Source organism: Hyperoodon ampullatus (assembly GCF_949752795.1).
Source record: "Hyperoodon ampullatus genome assembly, chromosome: 11".
NCBI classification, from domain to species: domain Eukaryota; kingdom Metazoa; phylum Chordata; class Mammalia; order Artiodactyla; family Ziphiidae; genus Hyperoodon; species Hyperoodon ampullatus.
Genome location: NC_136924.1, coordinates 55,501,569 through 55,526,437, shown reverse-complemented (window position 1 = coordinate 55,526,437; position 24,869 = coordinate 55,501,569). Strand labels below are relative to the sequence as shown.

General features: G+C 46.3%; 1 protein-coding gene across 3 annotated transcripts in view; it reads left to right on the top strand.

Moving 5' to 3' along the window:
- Positions 1-719: 719 nt before the first annotated feature.
- FMNL3 (formin like 3) overlaps positions 720-24,869 on the top strand; it is a gene marked incomplete at both ends in the record, with an annotated part of 54,914 nt that continues 30,764 nt past the window's right edge. For all 3 annotated transcript variants that reach the window (XM_079714450.1, XM_079714449.1, XM_079714448.1), the window contains one exon: positions 720-845. In XM_079714450.1, the coding sequence (XP_079570576.1) occupies positions 720-845 (126 nt within the window). The remainder of the gene's footprint in view (positions 846-24,869) is intronic.

The window sequence follows — 24,869 nt, the reverse complement described above, 5'->3', positions numbered from 1 at the left end:
TATGATCTCCCTTACCATGACTCTTTAACAGATGTGGTCTCTCTCCCACTTCTGAGCATCCTAGTTGTTTCTACTTCTCTCGTCGTTATCTTTTCACACTGTACCCTATATCTTACTTATTTGTACACATTATGAGCTGTTGTGGAAAAGGGCTGTTTCCCGCGTCAGCAACTGCGATGATTAGATACGCACCAGGGCCGCCAGGGTGCGCCAAGCGCCAGGCGCGAGGCAGCCGGGGGCCGGAGGCGCTGTGATTGGCAGTTGCGGCAGTCAATCGGGCGCAGGCGGGGGCAGGGCGGGGCGGGCCGGCCGAGAGGGCCGTGGGCGAGAGGCGGGGCCTTCATGAATGGGGCGCGAGGCGCGCGGCTGCAGTCAGCGCTCGGGGGGGAAGCGGGAGTCCCAGCCGGGAGTGGGTGGGAGGAAGCGAGGTGGGGAGGGGAGGGAAAGAACGCGGGGGGCGGGGAGGGGCAGCTCCGGGGCGGCGCGCCGAGAGCGGCGAGGCCGCGGGTGTGAGCTAGAGCCGTGGCCGTGGTTCCTGTCGCTTTGGTGCCGCTGTCCGCTGCGCCGCCTCCTGCCGGACCCCGAGGAGCCCCCGACCCGGCGGAGGAGTCGGGATTGGGGTAGCCGGCGCTGAGGGAGGAGTCGGGTCCGAACGGCCGCGCCAAAGACCCCCGGGCGTGGAGGTGGGGGGCTGAGGCCCCCGAGGGGGCCCCGCCGCTATGGGCAACCTGGAGAGCGCCGAGGGCAGCCAGGGCGAGCCTCCCTCTGTCTCGCTGCTGCCGCCGCCCGGCAAAATGCCGATGCCTGAGCCCTGTGAGCTGGAAGAGAGGTTCGCCTTGGTGCTGGTGAGAGCTGAGCCTAGTCCCTTCCCCCTCCTACCGCCCCGCAGGTCCCAGCGCCCCGGGTGGGTTCCTTGGTCCGGCCCACCCCTTCAGTCAGGGCCCCCGATGGGTCTCGGCCCCCAGCGCCTACCAGGAACCTCTGAGCAGCCCCGTCGGGGACCTCCCGACCGACGCCTCAACCGCTGGACACTTAGGAGGAGGGGTCCCCAACCCGGGACCGCCCCAGGATCCAGACTTCTTCCTCTTCCCTTCCCCTTCTGCCGCCCTTCGCACTTCTCCTCACTTCCCTGACAGTCTCCGCATGTCCCTAGGATTCTCATTCCTAAACCTTTGGCTGGTGCGGGGGAATTCAGAAGCTCAGGGCCGGCCCACTCCCCAGCCTAAGTCCGGGTTCTCTGACTGGGGAGACCGCCTCTCATGTTAACATGGAGGCTTTCCAGGGAGTGGGTCCTACTCCCAGCCCAGACCAGATGTTTGGGGGAGAGGAGGGGGAATGGAGGGGGACTGGCAGCTCGTGAAGGGGGTGGAATAAAGAGTGATGCCATTCTACTTGTTTTCAGAACGGCCTGCAGGCATCCTGCAAAGTTACAGTGGGTTTGCCTAAAAGAGCTGAACATGTGGATAAGCCATTTCACTAGTGTATTTTTCCAATTGAAACAATACACAAACCATCCTACCTCTCCCCCCCGCCCCCACCCCGCACAACCCCTTTTATGTTAAGCCCTAGTGGCTGGTTTGTGTTTTTTGCCTGTGCTGCTTTTTAGTCTTTCTGTAGGTTCCTAAATGATCTGTATGGATGAGTTTTTAGAGCTGACTTTGGGATTCTTCTTTGATGTGGGAACTGGACATTGATGTCGGTGGCTCTGTGGACAGAGAGCATCTGAGCTGGTATCACTGAGATGGAGGCAGAGAATATGTTGGAGCTAAAAATGAAGTTTTGGAGAAAGAAAGTGAGCTAGGTGAAGGAACGTTTGCTAACAGAGGTAAATCTTAGAGAAACTTGGGGAAATAGAGCACAGAAACTTGGGGAAATAGTTCCCAGTTCCTCAAAGAACTCTCTAAGAGGCAGTGTTAATGCTGCCGTTATTGTTACTATGGCCTGAAGGGCTGAGTTTGCCTTTGCCTGTGAGGACGGTTAAGTTGTGACTTAGCAGCCTTATTGGATTTCATCTGCTTTGGAATAGGAAGATTAGATCTGTTGGCACCAGTGAAGCTGTCTAGAGATCCTGGCCTCTCTGATGGTGCAGAGCCTGACATCAGCCCACTGGCACCATAGCCAGATCAGAGAGGGTTCACGGGGTTCCAGGGGGAAGCTGGCACCTATCTGCCCATCAGCTTTGTGAAGGGCCAAAGGGATCTGGGCCACATGTCTTGTGGCCCTCTGCCTTTCCCCCAGCATCCTCAGGGGGATGGGGTGAGTCAGTGATTACTAATGTGCTGTGGCCATCTCAGAGGCTGAGGAGAGCCTGGGACTTAGTGCCCTTGCAAACAAGAGCTCAACTGTTGGGGGAAAAGAGTGGGAGGGAATCTGCCCTCCAGTGGGGGTGTGAAAACCCCCATGGAGTGGCATGAGGTAGCTACAGAAATTGGAGAAAAAGGGATGTAAAGGGATGTTCAGAGGTGGACTGGGTAGGGGGCTGCCTTAGGTAGGCGCTACCAGGCTGTTTGTTGTGAGAGCTCAGAACCAGAGTTGGTCATGTCCTCACTGGAGTTTGGTTGACACATTTGTTTAGTTGGCAGATTAATGGCTTAATATTTACAAAATGCGTATGGTATCCTGATTACTAGCCAGAGAGCCTAGGTCAAACCGGGGACCGTACCACCCACTTGTAAGCCTAACTTTCAGCATAAAGTTTTGATTTGTTTCCTCGTGGCTTTTGTTTTGGCCTTGTTACTGTGTGCCTGAGCCACTGCTAATGGGGAGTTGGAACAGGGCAGGCCAGGGCTAGTTAGCTGTCTTAGGAAAGGAGGAGATTTTACCTCAGTTTTCTAACACAGGGAAATCATGCTTTCTTGGGGATTTGAGTTCTTCGCTAGGGACTCTTAAAGATCCCTCTTTCCTCTGTTCCTAAAACATGCCCTTTCCACTATCCTTTGGGAACAGTACTGACTATTGGATATTTGACCCTGGAACAGGCTCAGGTATATTTCCTGACAGTCAGGAGAAGCATAGTACGGTAGAAAAAGCAGGAGCTGTGTCTTAGCAATTGTCTTAACCTCTCTGAGCCTAGATTTGCTCATCTGTACAATGGGGCTAATGATTCCCATCCTGGTGGGATTTTGAGAATTAAGTGAGGTGTGTATATAAGGTGCTTGGCACCCAGTAGGTACTCAATATAGATTAGTTTCTTTTCTTGATTGTGTAAAAGAGTCAGACAGGTTGCTCCTTTTACACCATTTTCTTCCCCAGATTGATTTGGTTTATGGACAAGCTATTTGTTGGTTTTGCTGAAGTGATGTACTGGTGTCCTGGTTAAGCATATGGATTTTCAAGTCAAAGTGGGCTCAAATAACTGGCTTCTCACAGTCTCCAGTTAGAAAAGTGTTTGACCTCAATCAAGTTACTTAATCTCTTTGAGTCCCAGTTTCCTCTTATAAATGAGGATAATAATAGTATTTGCCACATGAGGTTATTGTGTGAATTTAACGAAACTAGAAGTTAAGTACTTAGTTAGCAGAGTCTGGTATCTACTATATGCTTGGTAAATGGTAGTTTTTAAATGTGTAACTCTCAGCAGTGACTCAGATCTGAGATCACTTGTATTCCCAAAATGGTATTTTAAGTTCAGAAATCTGATGAAACCAGTTACCCCATTCTGTATAGCCAGACTCAGGATATGCTGCTGCTGTTACATGGAGGGCTTCCCCAGTCCCAATGTATCTATGGAAACCCCCCCTGAAAAGCACCCTGGCTGGGGAAGTTGTATCATTGCTGAGTCAAGACCACAGGCTCCCAGCTTTCTGGTGCAGACACATGATCTGACCCACAGCCTGTCAGCCGAGGTTGGAGAGCTCGAGGTCTGAAGCCATGAGGTGATTTGTGCAGGACATAGTCCTACCCCAGCCCAGTGCCCTAACCCAGGGCTTTCCTACTGGTATGCTGGGATACTGATCCCCTCAGCCCTGGCAGCAGCTCAGGTCCCAGATTGGTCCCGTCTGGCTGGATCAGCTTCCACCATTTACCCTGTGTACTTACTGTGCAAATAGTATTTTCTAGGTGTGCCCTGATATTAAAAAGGTTGTGGGGCTTCCCTGGTGGCGCAGTGGTTGAGCGTCCACCTGCCGATGCAGGGGACACGGGTTCGTGCCCCAGTCCGGGAGGATCCCACATACCGCAGAGCGGCTGGGCCCCTGAGCTATGGCCGCTGAGCCTGCGCGTCGGGAGCCTGTGCTCCGCAGCGGGAGAGGCCACAACAGTGAGAGGCCCGCGTACCGCAAAAAAAAAAAAAGGTTGTGAAGCTGCTGTGTTACACTGTTTCCTTGGGATCCTTCCTTACCCCCTGTCTTGGCAGCAGCCCCTATTCTGTTGAGGACTGAGAAGTTTAGGATGGTCAGTTATTGGAGCTCCTCTTTATTAATACCAGGATGAGAGCCGATCTCTGGTCCGGTAAAGCCCCCTTCTGTGTTTTGGTCCCGACTAGTCTACTACCTTAGTTGCTCAGAAGCTAGTATGCTGGCCAGTACTGACCTTTCCTTAGATAGAGAGGGGAGGCAGAGGGCTTTAATGGCTTTAAAAGAATAGCTGTCTGCTTTTGCTGTGTTTGCGCCCTGATTTTTCTGTTTACTGGCTTACTACAGATTTGAAACGAAGTCTAAAGGTTCTAAAGCCAGAAAAAGCCCTGGATATCCCTCAGGAGGAGGCTCTCAGGGCATGAGGGTGGGGCTGTGTGACGGGCTGTCCCTGCCGTGGCCCCTGCTTTCACATTTCCCTGGTGAAGACTGATGACTTGGTGTTTTGCTATAAGTGTAGCATTGATGTGGGAGCTAAGCTGGCCTGGGTGCTAGTTGTCAAGAGGCTTTGAGAGGCCTCCTTTGACATAGAAAGGGGCTGGGAAAAACTTGGACTAAATATCAAGTTCCAAATCGCCATGGTGGAAATGTTTTTCCCAGCCCTGGGGATTGTGGTGAATTAGTTCAGGCTGGGATAGGACTTGGGGGAGGGCAAGGGCCCTTGACAGCTGTCAGAGCAACCCCCTCGTTTAGAGACCCCACTGAGAAGACCCTAGGCCACAGAGAGAAACCTCATTCCTTGACTTTCCCATACGACCCTGCTTTAGATTGGGGAGGTGTAGGGGTAGGTGGGAGGGAGATGGAACTGATGCAGTGGACTCCTTGTGATTTGGGAATGTTTTCATGGCTCAAAGGGAAACTCAGCTTTTTTCCTTTTTTCTCTTAAAGTAATACTCATTCTCTAAAAACAAGTTTGAGCAATTTAGAAAGAAGAAAAGATTGAAGATCTGGGTTGAAGGAAAAAGTCCATATTTTCTCCATTCCTTTAGCAAATGGAGACAATGTGTTTTATTTTTTTATTATTATTATTTTTAATTTATTGTTTTATTTTTGGCGGCATTGGGTCTTCGTTGCTGCGTGCAGGCTTTTCTCTGGTTGTGGCGAGCAGGGGCTACTCTTCACTGCGGTGCGTGGGCTTCTCATTGTGGTGGCTTTTCTTGTCGCAGAGCACAGGCTCTAGGTGCGCAGGCTTCAGTAGTTGTGGCTTGCGGGCTCTAAAGCTCAGTCTCAGTAGTTGTGGCTCACAGGCTTAGGTTCTCTGCGGCATGTGGGATCTTCCCGGACCAGGGCTCTAACCCGTATTCCCTGCATTGGCAGGCGGACTCTTAACCACTGAGCCACCAGGGAAGCCCAACAATGTGTGTTAAAACTTTTCATGTTTTTGTCTCTGCATAGGGTTTTTTTTTAATTAATTAATTTTATTTATTTATTTTTGACTGTGTTGGGTCTTTGTTGCTTCGCGCAGGCTTTCTCTAGTTGCGGAGAGCAGGGGCTACTCTTTGTTGCAGTGCATGGGCTTCTCATTGTGGTGGCTTCTCTTGTTGCAGAGCACAAGCTCTAGGCGCACGGGCTTCAGTAGTTGTGGCTTGCGGGCTCTAGAGTGCAGGCTCAGTAGTTGTGCACAGGCTTAGTTGCTCCACGGCACGTGGAATCTTCCCAGACCAGGGCTCGAGCCTTTGTCCCCTGCATTGGCAGGCAGATTCTTAACCACTGTGCCATCAGGGGAGCCCTCTGCACAGGGTTTTGTACAATGTTGTGATAATAACGTGTGTGTGTGTGTGTGTGTGTGTGTGTATGTATACACACACACATATATTTATCCAACATGGATTTTTTTTTTTTGCTTTTGTTATTTCATTAGTTTTCCCAGGGTAGTCACTGTAAACATTTTTAAATGCTTGTACAATGGTCCATCAAGTGAATGTACCATTGTTTACTTAACTCTCCTCCTATTGTTGGACATTTAGGTTGTTTGCCTCGTTTGCCATCATAAACAATGCTGTGATGAACATCTTGGTGTACCTTTTCAATAGTTAGAGTTTTCCTTGGGATAGAAACCCCAAGTTGAACTTCCTAGATTGTAGGATATAATGTTTTTAAGGTCCTAAATACATATTTCCACTTTTTTTTTTTTTTTTTTTTTTGCGGTGCGCGGGCCTCTCATTGTTGTGGCCTCTCCCGTTGCGGAGCACAGGCTCTGGACGCGCAGGCTCAGCGGCCATGGCTCACGGGCCCAGCCACTTCGCGGCATGTAGGATCTTCCCGGACCGGGGCATGAACCCATGTCCCCTGCATCTGCAGGCGGACTCTCAACCACTGCGCCACCAGGGAAGCCCCACATTTTTTTAAAAAAGTGAGTAATTCATGTGAGTGTCCTTAAAGGGATGTTGCAGGATTAAGGATAGCTTCTTTTCTCCTGATTATGAAAATAAGACATATTTATTAAGCAAATTTAGAAGTAAAAAGTGTGAAAAGTATAAAACATATGGAAAAGTATAAAGAGCATTAAAATCACCTGTAATCTCTCCATTTACTATTAACATTTTGATGTACTTATATATATTTTAACAATTAGAGTCATAGTGTGCATATTGTTTTGTAAACTGATTTTTAATTTTACTATTTGAAGCATTTTCTCATTTGTCTAAATGTTCTTCAGTCTTATGATTTCATGGCTAGTAAAGTATTCCATAATACAGTATTTTATTACTGCCTTATATTTCTCTCTGTCTCCACTTTTTGCTACTATAATTAACACTGTGATGAATTTTCTGTGCATAAATATTTGTTTGCATCTCTGATTATTTCCTTGGGATAAATTGCTTTTAAAGGCCTTTGAGAAGTATGACTTCTAAAAAAGTTGTACCAGTTGTCTTTTCCACTGATAGTGTGTCTCCCTTTCTCCATAAGCTAACCATTACTGCATGGTTTAACTTTAAACACCTTTGCCAGTTTAATTAGTGAGCAATGGTATTTTGTTTTAATTTGTATTTCTTTTAACATTTCATCATAAGTGTTTTGGCCATCTTTTTTTTTTTTTTTTTAACATCTTTAAAAATATGGAACGCATCACGAATTTGCGTGTTATCCTTGCGCAGGGGCCATGCTAATCTTCTCTGTATCGTTCCAATTTTAGTATATGTGCTGCCAAAGCGAGCACTTGGCCATCTTTTTTATGTGTTCTTAGCTCTCTGCTTGGGATTTATTATACATACATATTTCTATGTAATAAATGTATATGTTTCCACACTTGTTCATTATAAAATATTTTTCATATATGAAAGCATATATAACTATTATGTAAGATTAAAATAATAATGAAATGGATAACAGTGTATCCACTGGAGAGTTCCACTGGAGAGTTCTTGGAATTGCTTCCTGCCCCTTAATTTCTTCTCCCTGCTATTTTATCTGGGATGAAAAAGCCCTTTAGCTCAGGACTTACTGGGTCTGTTTCTGCAGCTGGGACAGTCCAGGTGGCAGCCACACCAGTGCTTCATAGCTCTGTCTGTGGGGAAACAACCGCTGCAGCTGGTGAGAACAGGAACTGGTTGTGGTGGAAATAGCTAATCTTCAATGAAGTGAAAAAAGAAGCCAAGGTGGAGAGGAAATGAGACCACAGATCCTCCCCTGCCCCTGGGGTTGCCTGGGAAGGCTGGTCGGAGGCAGGGCCCCAGTTCCGTGGTTGAGACCAAAGAATCTGCCCCAGAGCTGACTGTAGTCGGCCCAGGGGACAGCAGCGCTGGCGGCTTGAAGTCAGCATGTTATCTGCCCAGCCAGGCTGGTCACCTCCATTCTGGGGAATGTTTCTCCTAAGTCTGCGCTGAGCTGAAGCAGCGCCAGGGAAAGGCCGGGGGTTCATTCCAGTTCGGAAATGCACTTCAGAGAAGAGGAAGGACCTTTTTCTTTGAAGATAAGAGAGGGTGCTGTCTCTACACAGCCCCTGCCCCCTGCTCCTTGCTGGGTACTCTAGGGCCCCCTCTTTTTGAATAGCACCACTTGGGAACTGAAGGGTTTCGAGGTTGTCATCCATGAAGAAGAGGTTTCCAGAATAGAGATGAACTAGGCAGCTAGAATCCCTGAGTTCCCATTTCCAGTCTCTCCGCCTCCCTCAGCAGAGCCACATTTTTCTATCTTGTTTTCCTTCCATGGGAGAATGAGTCCCCCAAGAAAGATACAAAGGTATTAGGCTGCCTCTCTGTCCTTGAAATACTCTGGTCGTCTGTGCCTCCCACACTCCTCTCTACTTCTTCTGTTTTCACCTTTCAGAATCCTCTTTCCAGAATCTCTTACGCTTTCTGTCTTCCATCACTTTACAACGAAGTTGTGGGTTGGAAGTTTGTGTGGTGGGTAGGGGAGGACCTGGATATGGTTTTGGCGGAGCAGTTTCCCCCCCACTTTACTAATATGCATACTCTTCTCAGTTTATAAAGTACTTTGAGGTACTTGAAGGGTGTTCTAAACAATGTTCAGAACCACAAGGGGATATCAGAATTACTTATGTGACAAATTTTGCAAGTAGAGGAAGGATTTAGGCTGTTGTATGCTCACGATAGTTCAATTCTTGTCCTCATCTCTTTCCTCGTTCCCTCCCCATCTCTTTTACCACCTTCTCACCCTCACCCGGGTTATTGACAGAGCTGGATGGGCTGGTGGTCCTGCCTCTGGGTCCCTAAAAACATTAACGGGGAAGGAATATACTCTCTTCTTCCCCTGCTTGCTCATTTCTACTCAGATCTGGACTAGAGAGTGTCATAGCCCTCCTCCAATTGCTCATGCCATCTCTAAGTAAGAGCTGGGCATGAGCCTTGTGTTTGGGTACTTTCGGAGATGGTTATCTTGTTTTAAGGACTAGCTACGGTTTAGAGCAGAGTTAGTTTCCGCTCAGTTTTTACCAGCTTCCTTGCAGGGAGCTGGAGAGCCAGTCCCTAGATCTTCCCAGTATTTCCCATGAAACCTTAAAAAAGATATATGTCCTGGAAGGAAGTAGCTGGTTTGAGACTCTTGCAAGCTTAAGATGTTTTGAAAGAAAAAACATCAGTTTTGGAATCAGAAGACTTGGGTTCTGGTCCAGCTTGATAGCCTTTTTTTTTTTTTTCTTTTCCCCCAGCTGATGACCTCAGGCAAAGTCTATAACTTTTCTGAGCCAATTTCATCCTTATGAAATTGGTGATGATAATACCTACTTTACAGGGTTTTGAAGATGTTTAAAGTAGACAACGTAATGAAAATAGTTTATAATCTATAAAGGTTCTACAGTTAAATGTTTGTGGCATATACATTACCCAGTGTATACCACCCCTATTCCCATCACTTAAAGTGGTTTTCAGTTGGGGGAGGTACTGTCCCAGAAGGGAGCTTTTGGCAAGTGAGGATGTTTTGGTTATCACACTGACTTGGAGTGGGGAGGGGCGAGTTACTTCTGACATTTAGTGCCCGAGGGCTGGGGGTGTTAACCATCCTACAGCATTTGGGTCAGTCCCACACAGTAAAGAATGATCTTACCCAAAATGTGATAGCGCTTCTGCTGAGAATTATCTTCTACTAATCTGTACCTCTGTTGTCTTTTTTTTTTTTTTTGGATAACTGTTTTTTTGTTTTTAAAAAAATTTATTTACTTATTTATTTTTGGCTGCATTGGGTCTTCGTTGCTGCGTGCGGGCTTTCTCTAGTTGTGGCAAGCGGGGGCTACTCTTCGTTGCAGTGCGCGGGCTTCTCATTGCAGTGGCTTCTCTTGTTGCGGAGCACAGGCTCTAGGCATGTGGGCTTCAGTAGTTGTGGCACGCGGGGTCAGTAGTTGTGGCTCACGGGCTCTAGAGCGCAGGCTCAGTAGTTGTGGCGCACGGGCTCAGTTGCTTTGCGGCATGTGGGATCTTCCCAGACCAGGGCTCGAACCCGTGTCCCCTGCATTGGCAGGCGGATTCTTAACCACTGCGCCACCAGAGAAGCCAGGTGTTGTGTTTGGTTTTTTTTTCATTTTTATGGGAGTATAGTTGCTCTACAATGTTGTGTTAGTTTCTATGGTACAGCAAGGTGAATCAGCTATACATATACATATATCCTCTCTTTTTTGGATTTTCTTTTGTTTTATAAATTTGTTTATTTTATTTCTTTATTTTTGGCTGCGTTGGGTCTTTGTTGCTGTGTGCGGGCTTTCTCTAGTTGCGAAGGTGGGGGCTACTGTTTGTGTGATGCCCGGTCTTCTCATTGCAGTGGCTTCTCTTGTTGCGGAGCATGAGCTCTAGGCACGTGGGCTCGGTAGCTGTGTCCGCGGGCTCTAGAGCACAGGCTCAGTAGTTGTGGCGCACGGGCTTAGCTGCTCCGCGGCATGTGGGATCTTCCCAGACCAGGGCTCAAACCCATGTCCCCTGCATTGGCAGGTGGATTCTTAACCACTGCACCACCAGGGAAGTCCCTGGATTTTCTTCTGTACCTCCGTTGTCTTGTGTCCCAGTTGGGGATGAAACTTTAAGAGCAGTAAAAGTAAAGGCAGAGCAACAGTTTTTGGTGCTTTCTTGGTTTTCCCATTTCCTATTACACCTTCAAGCAAGAAGTGGACCTCCATCTTTTTATTGCCTCTGTCTGTAGGTCTAAGGACTGATTCCCTGGTTCCTTCTGTACTGTGGGCTCTACCCTAAAACTTGTCAAGGAGCAGTTTGGGGTATACACACTTCACTGCTGACCTTTACTAACCCCATTAGCTCCTCAAGCCAGGGTAAACGTTCTTTTAGGTTGGGAATATGTTTGAGAGCTTTTTGAACAGTGCTTCTGGATCTTTTGAAAATCTGATTAAACTTGTGACTCCTAATTCTGTGCACACATACAGTCCTTTGGGGGTTTAAAACCCGTTCTTGGATCTGCTAGGGAATCCCTGGCTTTGAGCCTAGAGGAATGGGAAGGGAGAGCTGGGCGAGGAGAAGCCGCAGCAAGAGCTCCTTGACACAAACAGTACTCAATATTTTTGTAAGGGGAATGGAGCCCTTACAAAAGGGCTATCAGTTCAGATAAAATAATGCCTCTGTTGGTGGTTCCAAAAAAGAGAGCTTGTTGAAACTTGGTTGACTGCCATCCAGAGGGAGATACTCTGGCCCTTGGACATCTTAATTTAACTTTAAAAAAAAATTTAATTTAATTAATTTATTTTTTATACAGCAGGTTCTTATTAGTTATCTATTTTATACATATTAGTATATATATGTTAATCCTAATCTCCCAACTCATCCCCCCCACCCCGCCCTGCTTCCCCCCTTGGTGTCCATACGTTTGTTCTCTACATCTGTGTCTATTTCTGCATTGCAAACCCGTTCATCTGTACCATTTTTCTGTAATCCACATATATGTGTTAATATACGATATTTGTTTTTCTCTTTCTGACTTACTTCACTCTGTATGACAGTCTCTAGATCCATCCACGTTTCTACAAATGACCCAATTTCGTTCCTTTTTATGGCTGAGTAATGTTCCATTGTATATATGTACCACATCTTCTTTATCCATTCATCTGTCCATGGGCATTTAGGTTGCTTCCGTGACCTGGCTACTGTAAATAGTGCTGCAGTGAACATTGGGGTGCATGTGTCTTTTTGAATTATGGTTTTCTCTGGGTATACGCCCACTAGTGGGATTGCTGGGTCATATGGTAATTCCAGTTTTAGTTTTTTAAGGAACCTCCATACTGTTTTCCATAGTGGCTGTATCAATTTACATTCCCACCAACAGTGCAAAAAGGTTCCCTTTTCTCCACACCCTCTCCAGCATTTGTTGTTTGTAGATTTCTGATGATGCCTTAATTTAACTTTGACTAAGGATATTTTGTGGTGAGGTCTTCCCCTTTGAGCCAGACCCTCAACCTCCAGGAACATCCAGGTGGGGATGACAGGATGTACTTTGACAAGCCAGGGGAACCTGTGGCATCCTTGCAGTGAAGCCCAAAAGTTAGGTCATATCCTATGTTTTGAGGTACTATCTGCCCAAAGCCACAACTCTCTCCATCAGGCCTAAGGTCTCTGGAAATATCCAGGCAGTTGTAGCTTCCCAGGGTGTGCCTTAAAGACGACTTCGACATCCAGTCTCTAGCAATTACTTCTATGCTTAAATCCTTTTGCTTTCTACCTTACAAACAAACAAACAAACAAAAATTACCTATACTTGTTTTGACTGCTCAGAATATTTCATACCAAAATTTTTGAAGAAAAATTCAGATCTTTTGGGAGCTTTATTATGAAAAAAAGTTTTTTTCAGAAAAACATAAAAAATGTTGTTTTTTGGGTTTCCCTGGTGGCGCAGTGGTTGAGAGTCTTGTCTGCCAATGCAGGGGACACGGGTTTGAGCCCTGGTCTGGGAAGATCCCACATGCCGTGGAGCAACTGGGCCCGTGAGCCACAGCTGCTGAGCCTGCGCGTCTGGATCCTGTGCTCCGCAACAAGAGAGGCCATGATAGTGAGAGGCCCGCGCACCGCGATGAAGAGTGGCCCCCGCTCGCCTCAACTAGAGAAAGCCCTCGCACAGAAACGAAGACCCAACACAGCCAAAAAAAAAAAAAAAAAGTTTTTTTCTGGGTGGAGTCTCCCATCTCATCCTTACAGGAATGGCTCAGTTTCTGGTCTCCACCAAATGCCTAGATTTAACTTGTATAGGTTAAGGAAAGAGAATTCAACATTTGTCGGGTATATGCCACATGCTTTTACATGTATTATCTCATTAAACTTGACAACAATACTGTAAGGCAGTTATTTTACTTCTTTTTTTTATTAATTTTTATTGGAGTATAGTTGCTTTACAGTGTTGTGTTTCTGCTGTACAGCAAAGTGAATCAGTTATACATATATCCCCTGTTTTTTAGATTTCCTTCCCATTTTGGTCACCACAGAGCATTGAGTAGAGTTTCCTGTGCTATACAGTAGGTTCTAATTAGTTATCTATTTTATACATACTAGTGTATATATGTAAATCCCAATCTCCCAATTCATCCCACTCCCCCTTCCCCCCTTGGTATACATAAATTTGTTTTCTACATCTGTGTCTCTATTTCTGCTTTGCAGTTGTTCATCTGTACCATTTTTCTAGATTCCACATATAAGCGACATTATACGATATTTTTCTCTTTCTGACTTATTTCGCTCTGTATGACAGTCTCTAGGTCTATTCACATCTCTGCAAATGGCACTATTTCGTTCCTTTCTATGGCTGAGTAGTATTCCATTGTATATATATACCACATCTTCTTTATCCATTCCTCCGTTGATAGACATTTAGGGTGTTTCCATGCCTTGGCTATTGTAAATAGTGCTGCAGTGAACATTGGGGTGCATGTATCTTTTTGAATATGGTTTTTATCTCTGTTTTACAGGTGATGAAAACAGGGCTCAGAGGGGTTAAGTAACCTTGAGAAAGTCTCAGCTTAGATGTCACTTAGAGAGGCCTTAAGTAAAAGTTTTTGGTTAGATTTTTTTGTTAATGCTAAAAGGACTGCTAGAAATACAACTTTTTTTTTTTTTTTTGGCTGTGTTGGGTCTTCGTTGCTACGTACAGGCTTTCTCTAGTTGTGGCAAGCAGGGGCTACTCTTTGTTGCAGTGCGTGGGCTTCTCACTGCGGTGGCTTCTTGTTGCGGAGCACGGGCCCTAGGCGTGCGGGCTTCAGTAGTTGTGGCGTGTGGGCTCAGTAGTTGTGGCTCTCAGGCTTAGCTGCTCTGCGGCATGTGGTATCTTCCTGGACCAGGGATTGAACCCATGTCCCCTGCATTGGCAGGTGGATTCTTAACCACTGTGCCACCAGGGAAGTCCACAACTTCTAAAAGGTGCTTAATCCTTGATTTTATATATATATATATATTTTAAGCTGCCTAGAAAAATTTCTGAAAGAATACAAGTAAATCTAATAACAATGATTACCTCTGAAATGTAGGGAGGGAATCATAATAAGAACAGGAAAGTCAAAGGGAATTTAGTTTTATCTATAATGTTAACATTTCTTACAAGGAGAATGTATTTATATGTCAGTTATATAATTAAAAGTTAAATAAAAAGTTCTTAACCTCATTAGAAATCAAGGAAATGAACATTTCAATGATACACTTTTATACTAATCATCTGGGCAAATTTTTAAAGATTGACAATGTCTATGGTTGTCATTAGTGGTACATTAATACACCATTAGTGGTAGTGTAATTTGGTACAGACATTTTAGAAGACATTTTATAGGGTCTACCAGTTTCAAATGTGCATACCCTTTAACTTGGTCATCTCACTTCCGGGAAACTGTCCTACAGGACTGTTTATACATGGGCATGAAGGTGCATGGAAAGGATCCTCAGGGCTGCATCGTTTAACAGTAAACACCTGGGAAAAACCTGATTGTCCATTTCCTGTCCATATCTGTTTCTTTTCCATTCATCTGGTTACTCCAGGCAAATACTGGGAGTTATCCTTAATTTTTCCTTCTTCCTTCTCCATACTCAGTCTATTACTCTGCCAATTCCATCTCCAAAATATGTCTCAGATCTACCCATTCTCTCTATCTCTACTGCCACTGCCTCAGTCTAAGCCGATGTCAACTCTGGCTTGTATTACATCCAAACAATTGGCCTCCCAATTTCCTCTACTGCTCCTTTCTCCATCCTCCCAGCCATTCACAAAACAGCCAAATTTAAAGTATAAGTCAAATAGCATCATTTTCCTACCTAGAAATCTTTAATGGCTTCCTTTTGCACTAAAAAAAAAAGCAAACTCCTGGCCTTGGCCCTTAAGACTGCATTATTTGGCTCCTGCTGACTTCTTTAACCTTACTCACCCTCCTGATTGCCAGCCTCCACATTAGCCTTCCTTTAGTTCAGGACAAGTTCCTTTCTTGTCTCAGGGCCTTTGCACAAGCTGTTTCCTCTCCTGGAATGCCTTGTCCCTGGATCTTCAAATGGCTCAATCTAGTTTATGCTTCAGGGCTCAGTTTTAATAATGCCACCTCTCAGAGAGGCCTCTCTTCTTTATTATTCTCTTAGCATCCTATTAACTTCTTTTGTATTATTTTCCATTTTAAAATTATTTGTTTAATTACTTGCTTATTATCTGTCTCCCCAGACTATCGACTCCATGAGGGTGGAGACTTTCTGTATGCTTATCACTGTCCAGCCAAATACCTGGCACCAGCTAGGCACTCAATAAATGGTTGTGGCTGATGGGAATCTCGAAGATACGTGTGTGTGTATGTATAAATATAATCGTCTAAAAAGGGAATTAAAAGAAGAGTATATATAATGCTTTATAAAGCCACATGTTTGTATGTAAATGTTAGAAAAAAGGCCTGGAACAGTCAACACCAAGCTGTTAGTCCCTGTGGTGACCTACAGAGGGGAATGGATAGGGTTGGGGGCTGAACAGTGACTCCTTTTTTATTCTATAAGCTTTTGAGTTGATTAATTTTTTAACAGTATGTACCCATGTATTTGTTCCTCCTTTAAGGGAAAAGGAGGAATAAAAATAGGGGAGGAGGACTCAACTTTTATTGCAAAAAAGAAAGCTCCTCTCTCTTACTCCCTGTGCTGACCCAAAAGAAGAGAGCAACAGGGGGAAAGGACACCAGTGAGGTCATTCCCTGCCCTGTACTGAGCTTGGCACTAGTTTTCATAGTAGAAGGAATCCTAAGAGATGCCCTTATGCCCTGAGGCATATTTTAAATTCTTAAATGTAGGCCCAACCTTGGTCTCTCAGACACAGCCAGGTTGTATATTTTTAGCCCGTTTTCATTTCTAGGCTAGTGAAAGCTGCACCTCCAGCCTCAGTTTAGCAGGTGAAGTCAGCAAAGAGAATAAACGAGCTCTGGGCTTCACTGCAGCTAAGCTTCTCAAAGTTAAGTCAGTTCAGCAGCCCCAACCCCCAAGGAAACTATGTTCTCTAGATTCTTGTCTCCCAGAAATATGGATAGCTAATCATTTTCACAGCTAATGTTCATTGCGTGCTAATGGTATGCCAAGCATCTGGCAAAGCTCTTTATACACATTGTCTCATTTAATCACCATAACTATGAAGTAGTTATAATTATCTCCATTTTATAGATGAGGAAATGGAGGGCCAGGATGGTTAAATAGCTCACCTGGGATCACACAGCTAGTAGGTGGTGACGTCAGAATTTGAATCCAAGCAGTTTGACTCCAAAACCCACATCCTTAACCACAATCTCCTTCTCTTTCCAGGGTCACCACCCGCCCTCCCCCCCACCCCCACCCCCACCCCCACCCCCACCCCCACGCCTTCAGTACTGCTTTGGTGGGGATTGTGTACATTACGGCAGAACACAGGGAAAGTAGAACAAGTCTTCCTTTGCTAAGAGGCGTGGTGGGAAGATTTGGGCTTTAGAGTCAGCCAGACTTGGGTTTGAATCCCAGCTATCCCACTAGGACTTTGACTGTTCAACAAGTATTTCCTTGTTTATTTACTGTGTGCCAGTGATAGCACTGGGTATACAGTGGTGAAAAACAAATATCACCTCTGTCTTCATGGAGTTTATGGGAATGCAGATATTAATACTTAACTACGAGTTATATGTCCTCGGGAGACAAAGAACAGGTTGTTACGAGAGAGTATAACCAAGGCTCCCCTCTAAATGAAGGCCAGAGGCAGCCTTGGAATCTCTGAGAGACTTTCTACTTTCATTTCATTTTCCTTCCTTTCTTGATTTATTAAGGAAACAGGTCTTAGGTGCCTCCTGTATATACAGCACTTTCTCGAGTGCTTTGGAGAATACCAAAGAAATAGAAGATAATGCAAGTTGGAGAGACAAAATAGAACTGTACTTTGAACAACTAGAGAATTAAAACAAGTGCGTGTCCTCAGATTATCCGTGAGGCTCTCTATATGCCTCAGTTATTTTATCCATAACATGGGGATATTTGTCTTGCCCAATCACATGTTTTTGTGAAGACCAAGTGAGATCATGAAGTGATGAGGTGCCACACAGCTCCAAGCACAGAAGGACTAGAGGGTTAGGGAAGGATTAACATGGCATGGGATTGCAGATCAGGCAGTGCTGTCAGGAAGACATGGACTTTGTCAGGTCTTACAGGGGACAGGTGTGGATCAGGAGAGAGAAGACTGAAGGCCAGAGCAGTGTGGGAGGGGATTAAAGAGGAAGAATTAGCCAGATATATGAAGGGCAGCCAGGAGCCCCACCTGCTGGGGTAGAGGATCCTCATGTCTTGCCTGGTCCATTGTAGTAGACTCCTTAGTTGTCTCTCTACTCCAGTCTTGCAGACCCAGCTCCACCTTCCTGCCCCCCACCCCCCATTCATCTTCATAGCCATGTGTAAAGATCTGGATGAGAGGTTTTCTAGGAAGAGAGAGTAAACCTTGGGATGGGAAAGAACTTTGCACATTCGAGGAACTGAAGGAATGCCAGATTGGTCAGCAAGGATGCTAAAGAGATGGGGAAGGCAGAAGAAAGGTAAGCAGGGCTCAGGTCATGGAACCTTATCAGCCTTGATAAGGAGTTTGGGGAGTGACCCGATCTGCTTTATAATGTTAAGAGTTCACTGTGTCTGCCGTGTGGAGAGCCCTGGAATCTGGCTTCCCTCTGGGCACCGTGTTGGCCTGAGTGAGATCAGGCTCCTCAGTCAACTCTGCCCAGCAGAGTCGTCGTGCCCTTCGCTCTTTCAGGTTTGACTGGTGTCCAACCCTCCTTCCTACACCCTCCTCGGCCCAGAAAGGGCAGTGCCTCTGCTAGGCTGGCCCCAGTGTTTGGCGTGCCTGTCCATGGTCTGAGCCTATAATTTGGTGGGTTGGCTGGTTACAAAAATAAAAAGTGTGACCTATAACTAAAGCTGAGCGGATTCAGTAAAGAGGGAGCTTTTAATTTGCAGGGGTCCTGGGCTGTATTTAACTGGAGGAGAAATGTGTCTCCTCCCTAAGCGCTGCTCCATTTTCTCCCTTGAGTACCTGCTCTGCAGTGAGTTAGGGTTTTTGGACCTGGGGGTGAGCTTTAGGGAGATATTTCGAAGGGAAGTTAGGGTCCAACAACAGGTTTGATGTCGCTTCCTGGGAGGTTGGCATTATTCAGTCTTGCCTCTCATATAACCCACTTGGAGGGAAGTAGAGTTTTTAAATGTTTGATTGAGTGATCACTCATTTATTCATTCAACACAAATGTATTGAGTGTTTATTCTATTTTAGACACTAGGGATCCCATAGTGAACAAAAGAGACAAAGGGACTTGCCCCACGGAGTTCACGTTTTTGTTGGGGACGACAATAAACACATATACAGGTCTGTCATAGAACGTTGAGTAGGGATAAGTGCCATGGAGAAAAAGAAGGTAAAGGGGTGGCGAGTAAGAGGGGCACTATTTTAATGAAGAGGCAGTTTGAGGGGCTGAAGTACAGGAGAAAAGTGAAATTGTGAAGACAACTTTCTGTGGACTCTGGACCCCAGCTCCTGAGAGCCCCCCAGGACAGGGGCTCCCTGAGCAGGGCAGGGTTAGGTCCATGCTCAGCGGGGGGCCTGGCTGCTTCCTAGCCCAGGTGGGCCCAGTCAGAGCCTGTGGTTGCCTCTTCCTGGCTCCACTGGTCAGAACTGTCTGCAGGGCTGGGCAGGGTGCTGATTAACTGTAAATAGATACTTGTCTTTCCAGGGCTTCTCCAGCCTGATCCTCTCAAGATTTCCTGAAGTCACTGTGTGTTCTTGGCTAGAGGAGGACTAAGAAGTCTGGCCTGGGAAGCTGCAAGGAGTGCAGGGGTTCCTTCTGCCTGTGACTGCTGCTCACCAGGCCTTTTTCAGGGGCTTCGGGGCTCAATGGATTTGGATTTGAATCCCGGCTCTGCCATTTATTAGCTCTGTGACCTTGGGCCAGTGCTGTAACTTCCTCAAGCCTCATTTTCTTTATCTGTATAATCAGGATAAGAATACTTCTAGGGATTTGGTGAGGATTAAATAACATATATAAAGGATCCAGGGCAGTGTCTAGCATAGTGGGTGCTCAATAAATTTTTTTTTTTTTTTTTTGCGGTACGCGGGCCTCTCACTGTTGTGGCCTCTCCCATTGCGGAGCACAGGCTCCGGACGCGCAGGCTCAGCGGCCATGGCTCACGGGCCCAGCTGCTCCACGGCATGTGGGATCTTCCTGGACCGGGGCACGAACCCGTGTCCCCTGCATCGGCAGGCGGACTCTCAACCACTGCGCCACCAGGGAAGCCCGCTCAATAAATTTTAAGTTGAAATATTCTAAGACCACTAACCTCTTAAAGTCAGGGGTCTGGTATTAAGGAGTCCAGCGAAAATATTCAAGAAATATGGATTATTATTGATGGGTAAGAGACTGGTTCTGTGTACCTCAAAGTTGTAAAATCACTGAATTGCACACCACATATTAGTCACCTGGCTTTCCTACTCCATGTTGGGCTTGTCATGACCTCTGCACGGGCCTTAGCATCTCCAGGAACTAACGTAGCCCTTGGCCTATCCTTTAGCACATATCATCTCTAGTACAGCCATGGAAGGATCGGCCTTTAAGAGTCTTCTGGACTGGGGAACTTACCAAGGCCAGAATAGCCAGCATAGGGCTACCGAGGTCCAGACCTCTGCTCCTGGGACTGTATTGAACTCTGGGGTGGTGGTGGCCACTGTTATGTGGGTTCATTTGCAGATTGAAGGGATCACAGACTCCCTTCCCCTCAAAACCAGCCTCAGAGTGAGGCCCAGACAATGTTCTAGAATTGATGGACGAAAGATAGCTAAGTGGGAAGGAGCATCTTAGTTTGAACCTTCTGTGTCCAGAGTATGCTTGGGCCCCTTACTTTGGACAGACTTCTTGCTAGTGGTTGTGGTTATTTTGTTTTTACTTGCCGCTCAGCAGAATCAGCATCACACAGTCATTATCCTCAGGCCCTTGGCAGTCAGGGCACTTGGTGAGTCCCTTGTAAAGTGCTCACGTCTACAGATTATTTTCTGATGCATCTGGCATGAGTTCCAGATTGACAGTGCAATAGCAACTATCAATTGCTCCCTTTGGGCTTGGCTAATTACTGCTGGCATCGTATGTAAGGAATTAAGAATCTCTTATGCTTTTACAGGGCAGCAGGGCCTGGTGAGCTCCCAAAGCGTTTATCTTTCATTTCCCCAGAATACCCTTGTTAAAAGTTGTGAGCAAAACCTCAGGAATTGAAGGGTAGCCAGCCAGACAGTATTGGGTGGCATTTGGCTTCTCAGTTGATTCCCTCTAAGAATTGTAAAGAAACCATCTAGTACTTGGTGCCTACAGATGCCTGTAGGGAAATGTCAAATGGTGTCATAATGTTGTAAAAGCACTACTAGCTGCTTCTAACTGTCTTGGAGGTGAGAAGGCAGAGAGGTTATTCCAGCCTTATCCTATGGCGAGGTGAAAATTTACTCAGGACTCTGGAGGGCCTCTGGAGGCTGCGAACTGAGAACGGTGCAGGTGTCATCTTCCTCGCCTGGAGACAAGGAAGGGAGAGGGATGCAGTACCAGCCCTCAGAGACTCCCGAGTGCAGCACGGTGTTGATTCGCTCAGCAAGCGCTCATTGAGCACTTAGGATTGTGTCAAGTGCCAGAGAAATAAAGATGACTGAGATAGTGTCTGCCCCTAGGAGTTCAGTCTGGAGGGGAAGACAAACACATTAAACATCTAACTGCAGTCTTCAGCTTGGGAAGCACAATGGTGTAGACATGCAGGAGCATCTGGGGAGCACAGGGAGGGGCTTGGGAAATACTGCCTGTAGGAGGAAATCTCTGCTGGCTAAAGGGATAATTAGGAGTTGGAGAGAAGTGTGGAAGAGAAAGCAGGTAGAGTGGCAGCATCAGGGTGAGACAGAGCGATGTATTCAGAGAATCCTCCCGCAGCTGCGCGGGGCCCTTGGAGTGTAAGGTGTAAGGCAGACAGTGGTGGCGGGGTGGGGATGGCTAGAGTAGTAAGGAGGGCTTTGAATGCCACGCGGATGGACCATACTTCATGCTTTTTGTTGGAGAGTGGCATGGTCAGATTTTGAGGTGTGAGTGGGTCAGTGTGGCAGCCATGGGAGGGGAATCAGAATTGGAGGTGGGCAGCCGAGTGGGAGGCCTTATAGTGTGGTGATGATGATGGGAGCCTGACCCAGAGCTGGTTTGCATGGTGGAGATGATAGGACAGACTCAATAAATAGTTTAAAAGATTAAATTTGGAGACTCAATGATGGATTAGATTTGACATTGGAAAGGTAGAGATAAGGGAAAAGGGAGGAATTCAGGATGATACCCAGATTTCTAGTTTGAGATGGAAATGCATATTTGAGAGTCATTGGTGTCTATTGGTCAAATAAAATTTGGGGCCAAAACATTCTCCTGCCTCTCTCTATATTCCCACAGACAGCACAGCCCTTCAGGGACTGGGAGGGACAACTCCTGAGACTTATGCAAGGTCACAAGGAGAGAAACAGTTGTTGAGAAGACTCGTTAGCTGAGGGGGCCGAAAACACAGATTTGTGGTAGATCAAACCTCAGGTTTGCAGATGGCAGGTTTAACCTGCAGAAGTTGGGAGACAGCGGGGAGGTGAGGGACTTGAGATAAGGCGGAACACGAAAAACAACTTTCTTTGCAAAATCTCACTCCAAAGGTTAGAGGAATTGTCCCAGATCACTCAGCAGAGCACCTTAGTTAGTCAGTGCCTCAATTCTGTCCCCCCAAGTTCTGGTCCCAGCTTTCCTGTGAATCCTCTGGGTGGCTGTTGGTGTTTTCAGTCTTACCTTTCAGAGGGGTGTGTGTGCAACTGCTCTAACCTAGAGAATTAATAAGCATATAAATAAATATATTTAACCTATACTCTTCAGCTACATGTATATACTCTCTCTTTTATGCATTTTAAAGTACTGTGAAATTATATTTTATGTATGTGGTTAGAAGCTATCTTTGAGTCACCTGCAACTCTTTGGAGTAGCTCATCCCAGTTACCATTTATAGAGCCCTTCTCCTGGGCCAGGCACCATGCAAACTCCTTTTCATTCTTTCCTCCCTTCACTTAATTCTTATAGGAGGTAGAGATTATGATTCACATTTTATAGATGAAGAAACTGAGATTCAGAGAAGGCTAGTAACTTTCCCACTGTCTCATGAAAAGTACCAGGATTCAAATCTGGTCGTCTCTGTTCCAAAGCCCATGCTGTTATTTATAGCTCTCTGAATGTTTTTTTTGTTTGTTTTTTTTTTTTGCGGAACGCGGGCCTCTCACCGTTGTGGCCTCTCCCGTTGCGGAGCACAGGCTCCGGACGCGCAGGCTCAGCGGCCATAGCTCACGGGCCCAACCGCTCCGTGGCATGTGGGATCTTCCCAGACCAGGGCACGAACCCGTGTCCCCTGCATCAGCAGGCAGACTCTCAACCACTGCACCACCAGGGAAGCCCCTCTCTGAATGTTTAAAATGCCATTCAGGTATGAGGGAATTTTCACCTTGTGGTGTCCAAGAGGGGAGTTCCCTTGTCTTTTTGCTCTGCATGGTGTCCTTCTTACTCTGAGACAGAAGCCTTGAACTTCAGGTGTTGGGCACACATACCTCATTCAGCTAGTTTCACCCAGTGTTGATGGACAGGGAGGCACCATTTAATGATCAACCAAAGCCAGTCAGACAAATACAGGTGGACCTTCCCAAATTAGAAATGGAGATTTAGTTTCTTTGTAAGGAGATGGCAGGGTATGGTGGGAAAAGCCATGTCCTGGCAAAAGTTCTACTGGAGGCCACATATCTGGGTTCGAATCTGGGTTCTGCCACTTTATGACTTTGAGCCAGTTGGTCTCAGATTCTTAATTCTCTCACCAGTTAAACAGGCATAATACCACTTACCTCCACTGGTTGTTAAGAACAGTAAGTGAGATTTTGTGAGAAAAGTGCCTGGCATATAAGAGACGCTCAGTAATGTTTTCCTCCCCATCTGTGGCCCCAAGTGAATATGGCACCTAGGACACCAGACATTGAGAGAAGCAGACAAGATTCAGGGTCTCTCTGGGGTGGTAGCTCTCAGAAGGCTACTTCCAAAGAGGTGTTTTTTTAGCTGGACAGTCAAATGAGATGTAAAAAAGCTGGGGCATTCAAAGATGGGGTAGGGTGTGGGCAGTCATAACCTCTGTGTCAAGCTCTGGCCTTAAAGACATGAGGAGGGACAATGTTGGGAGGGTGGCTTGTGGATCAAGAGCAGACTGGGGTCTTTACGACTCCTCCCCAGAGAGGAGAGGAGCACTGAGGCACTGAGATGCGCCTCCATTTGAGAGCAATTGAAAAAGCAAGGGGAGACAAAGGACTTGAAGTGCCTCTCCCCAGCTGATACGACTGGTGACAGATGTGAGCCCATGCTGGGACGTAAAGCAGGAGTCATGCCCCTCCCACACGTAGTCTGGATGTAGGAAGGGATTCATTAAGTTTTATGTTTTGATAATAAGCTCCTGGATTTATGAGGCTCCTAGAAAGCCCAAGCCGGGCCCCCAGCTGGTACACTGGGTGAGATGGAGCGCTGCCCCCAGCCGGCCTCTGCCATCCACACAGGCAGCTCACAGCACCTATTAAGCTTTTTCTGTGTGTCAGACGTCCTTGTCTAGGAACAGGTGTGGTCAAGGGAAGTCCGTGCCCTCACAAAGCTTACAGTCTAGTTCAGGAAATAATACAGAATGTGAGTAGTAATATGAGAGTGCAGTAATTTTTTTTGTGAAATCTTATAATTAAAAGATCTAGCATAGTGCTTGGCCCAGAGTAGACGTTTATAAGCCATAGTTTTCCCTTTTTTGGTAAATTTACAAGAGTTATCGCAAGGCAAAATAGGACTTCCAGTTGGCACAGTGTATGATGCCTAGAAGACACTAGTATTTAGTATTGAAGGAATGATTGAATATAATTGTGGATGGGAAGCAAGGGCATGAAGCCCCACAGAAGTTCAGGGGAAGGAGTGTGCAGAGGTCTGGGTTGTTTGGAGGGGGCTTCATGAGGAACATTGATCGTATTGATCCTGAAGGATGCATGCAATTTGAAAAGGTTCAGAGAAGGGCTAAAACAATTGGTTGTCTCAGAAGAGGCATTGTATGGAAATACAAACTCAGGGTCAGATCTGGATTCAAATCTCATCTCTATCGCGTACTGGCTGTGTGACCCTGGGCAAGTTCCACGGCCTGCCTTTCGAAGCCTTTGTTTCCTCACCTGTAAAATAGGAATGATGTTAGTCCCAACTTCATAGGGTTCTTGTGAGAATTAAATGAGATAATCGTATAAAGTTCTTCTTTTTTTTTAATATTTATTTTTGGGCTGCACCAAGTCTGAGTTGTGGCATGTCGGATCTTTTGTTACGGCGCGTGGGCTCTTGATGGCAGTGCAAGGGCTTCTCTCTAGTTGTGGCACGCAGCCTCATTAGTTGTGGCGTGAGGGCTCTCTAGTTGTGGCATGAGGGCTCAGTAGCCCCGCAGCATGTGGGATCTTAGTTCCCTGACCAGGGATCGAACCAGCGTCCCCTGCATCGCAAGACGGATTCTTAACCACTGGACCACCAGGGATGTCCCTCATATAGAG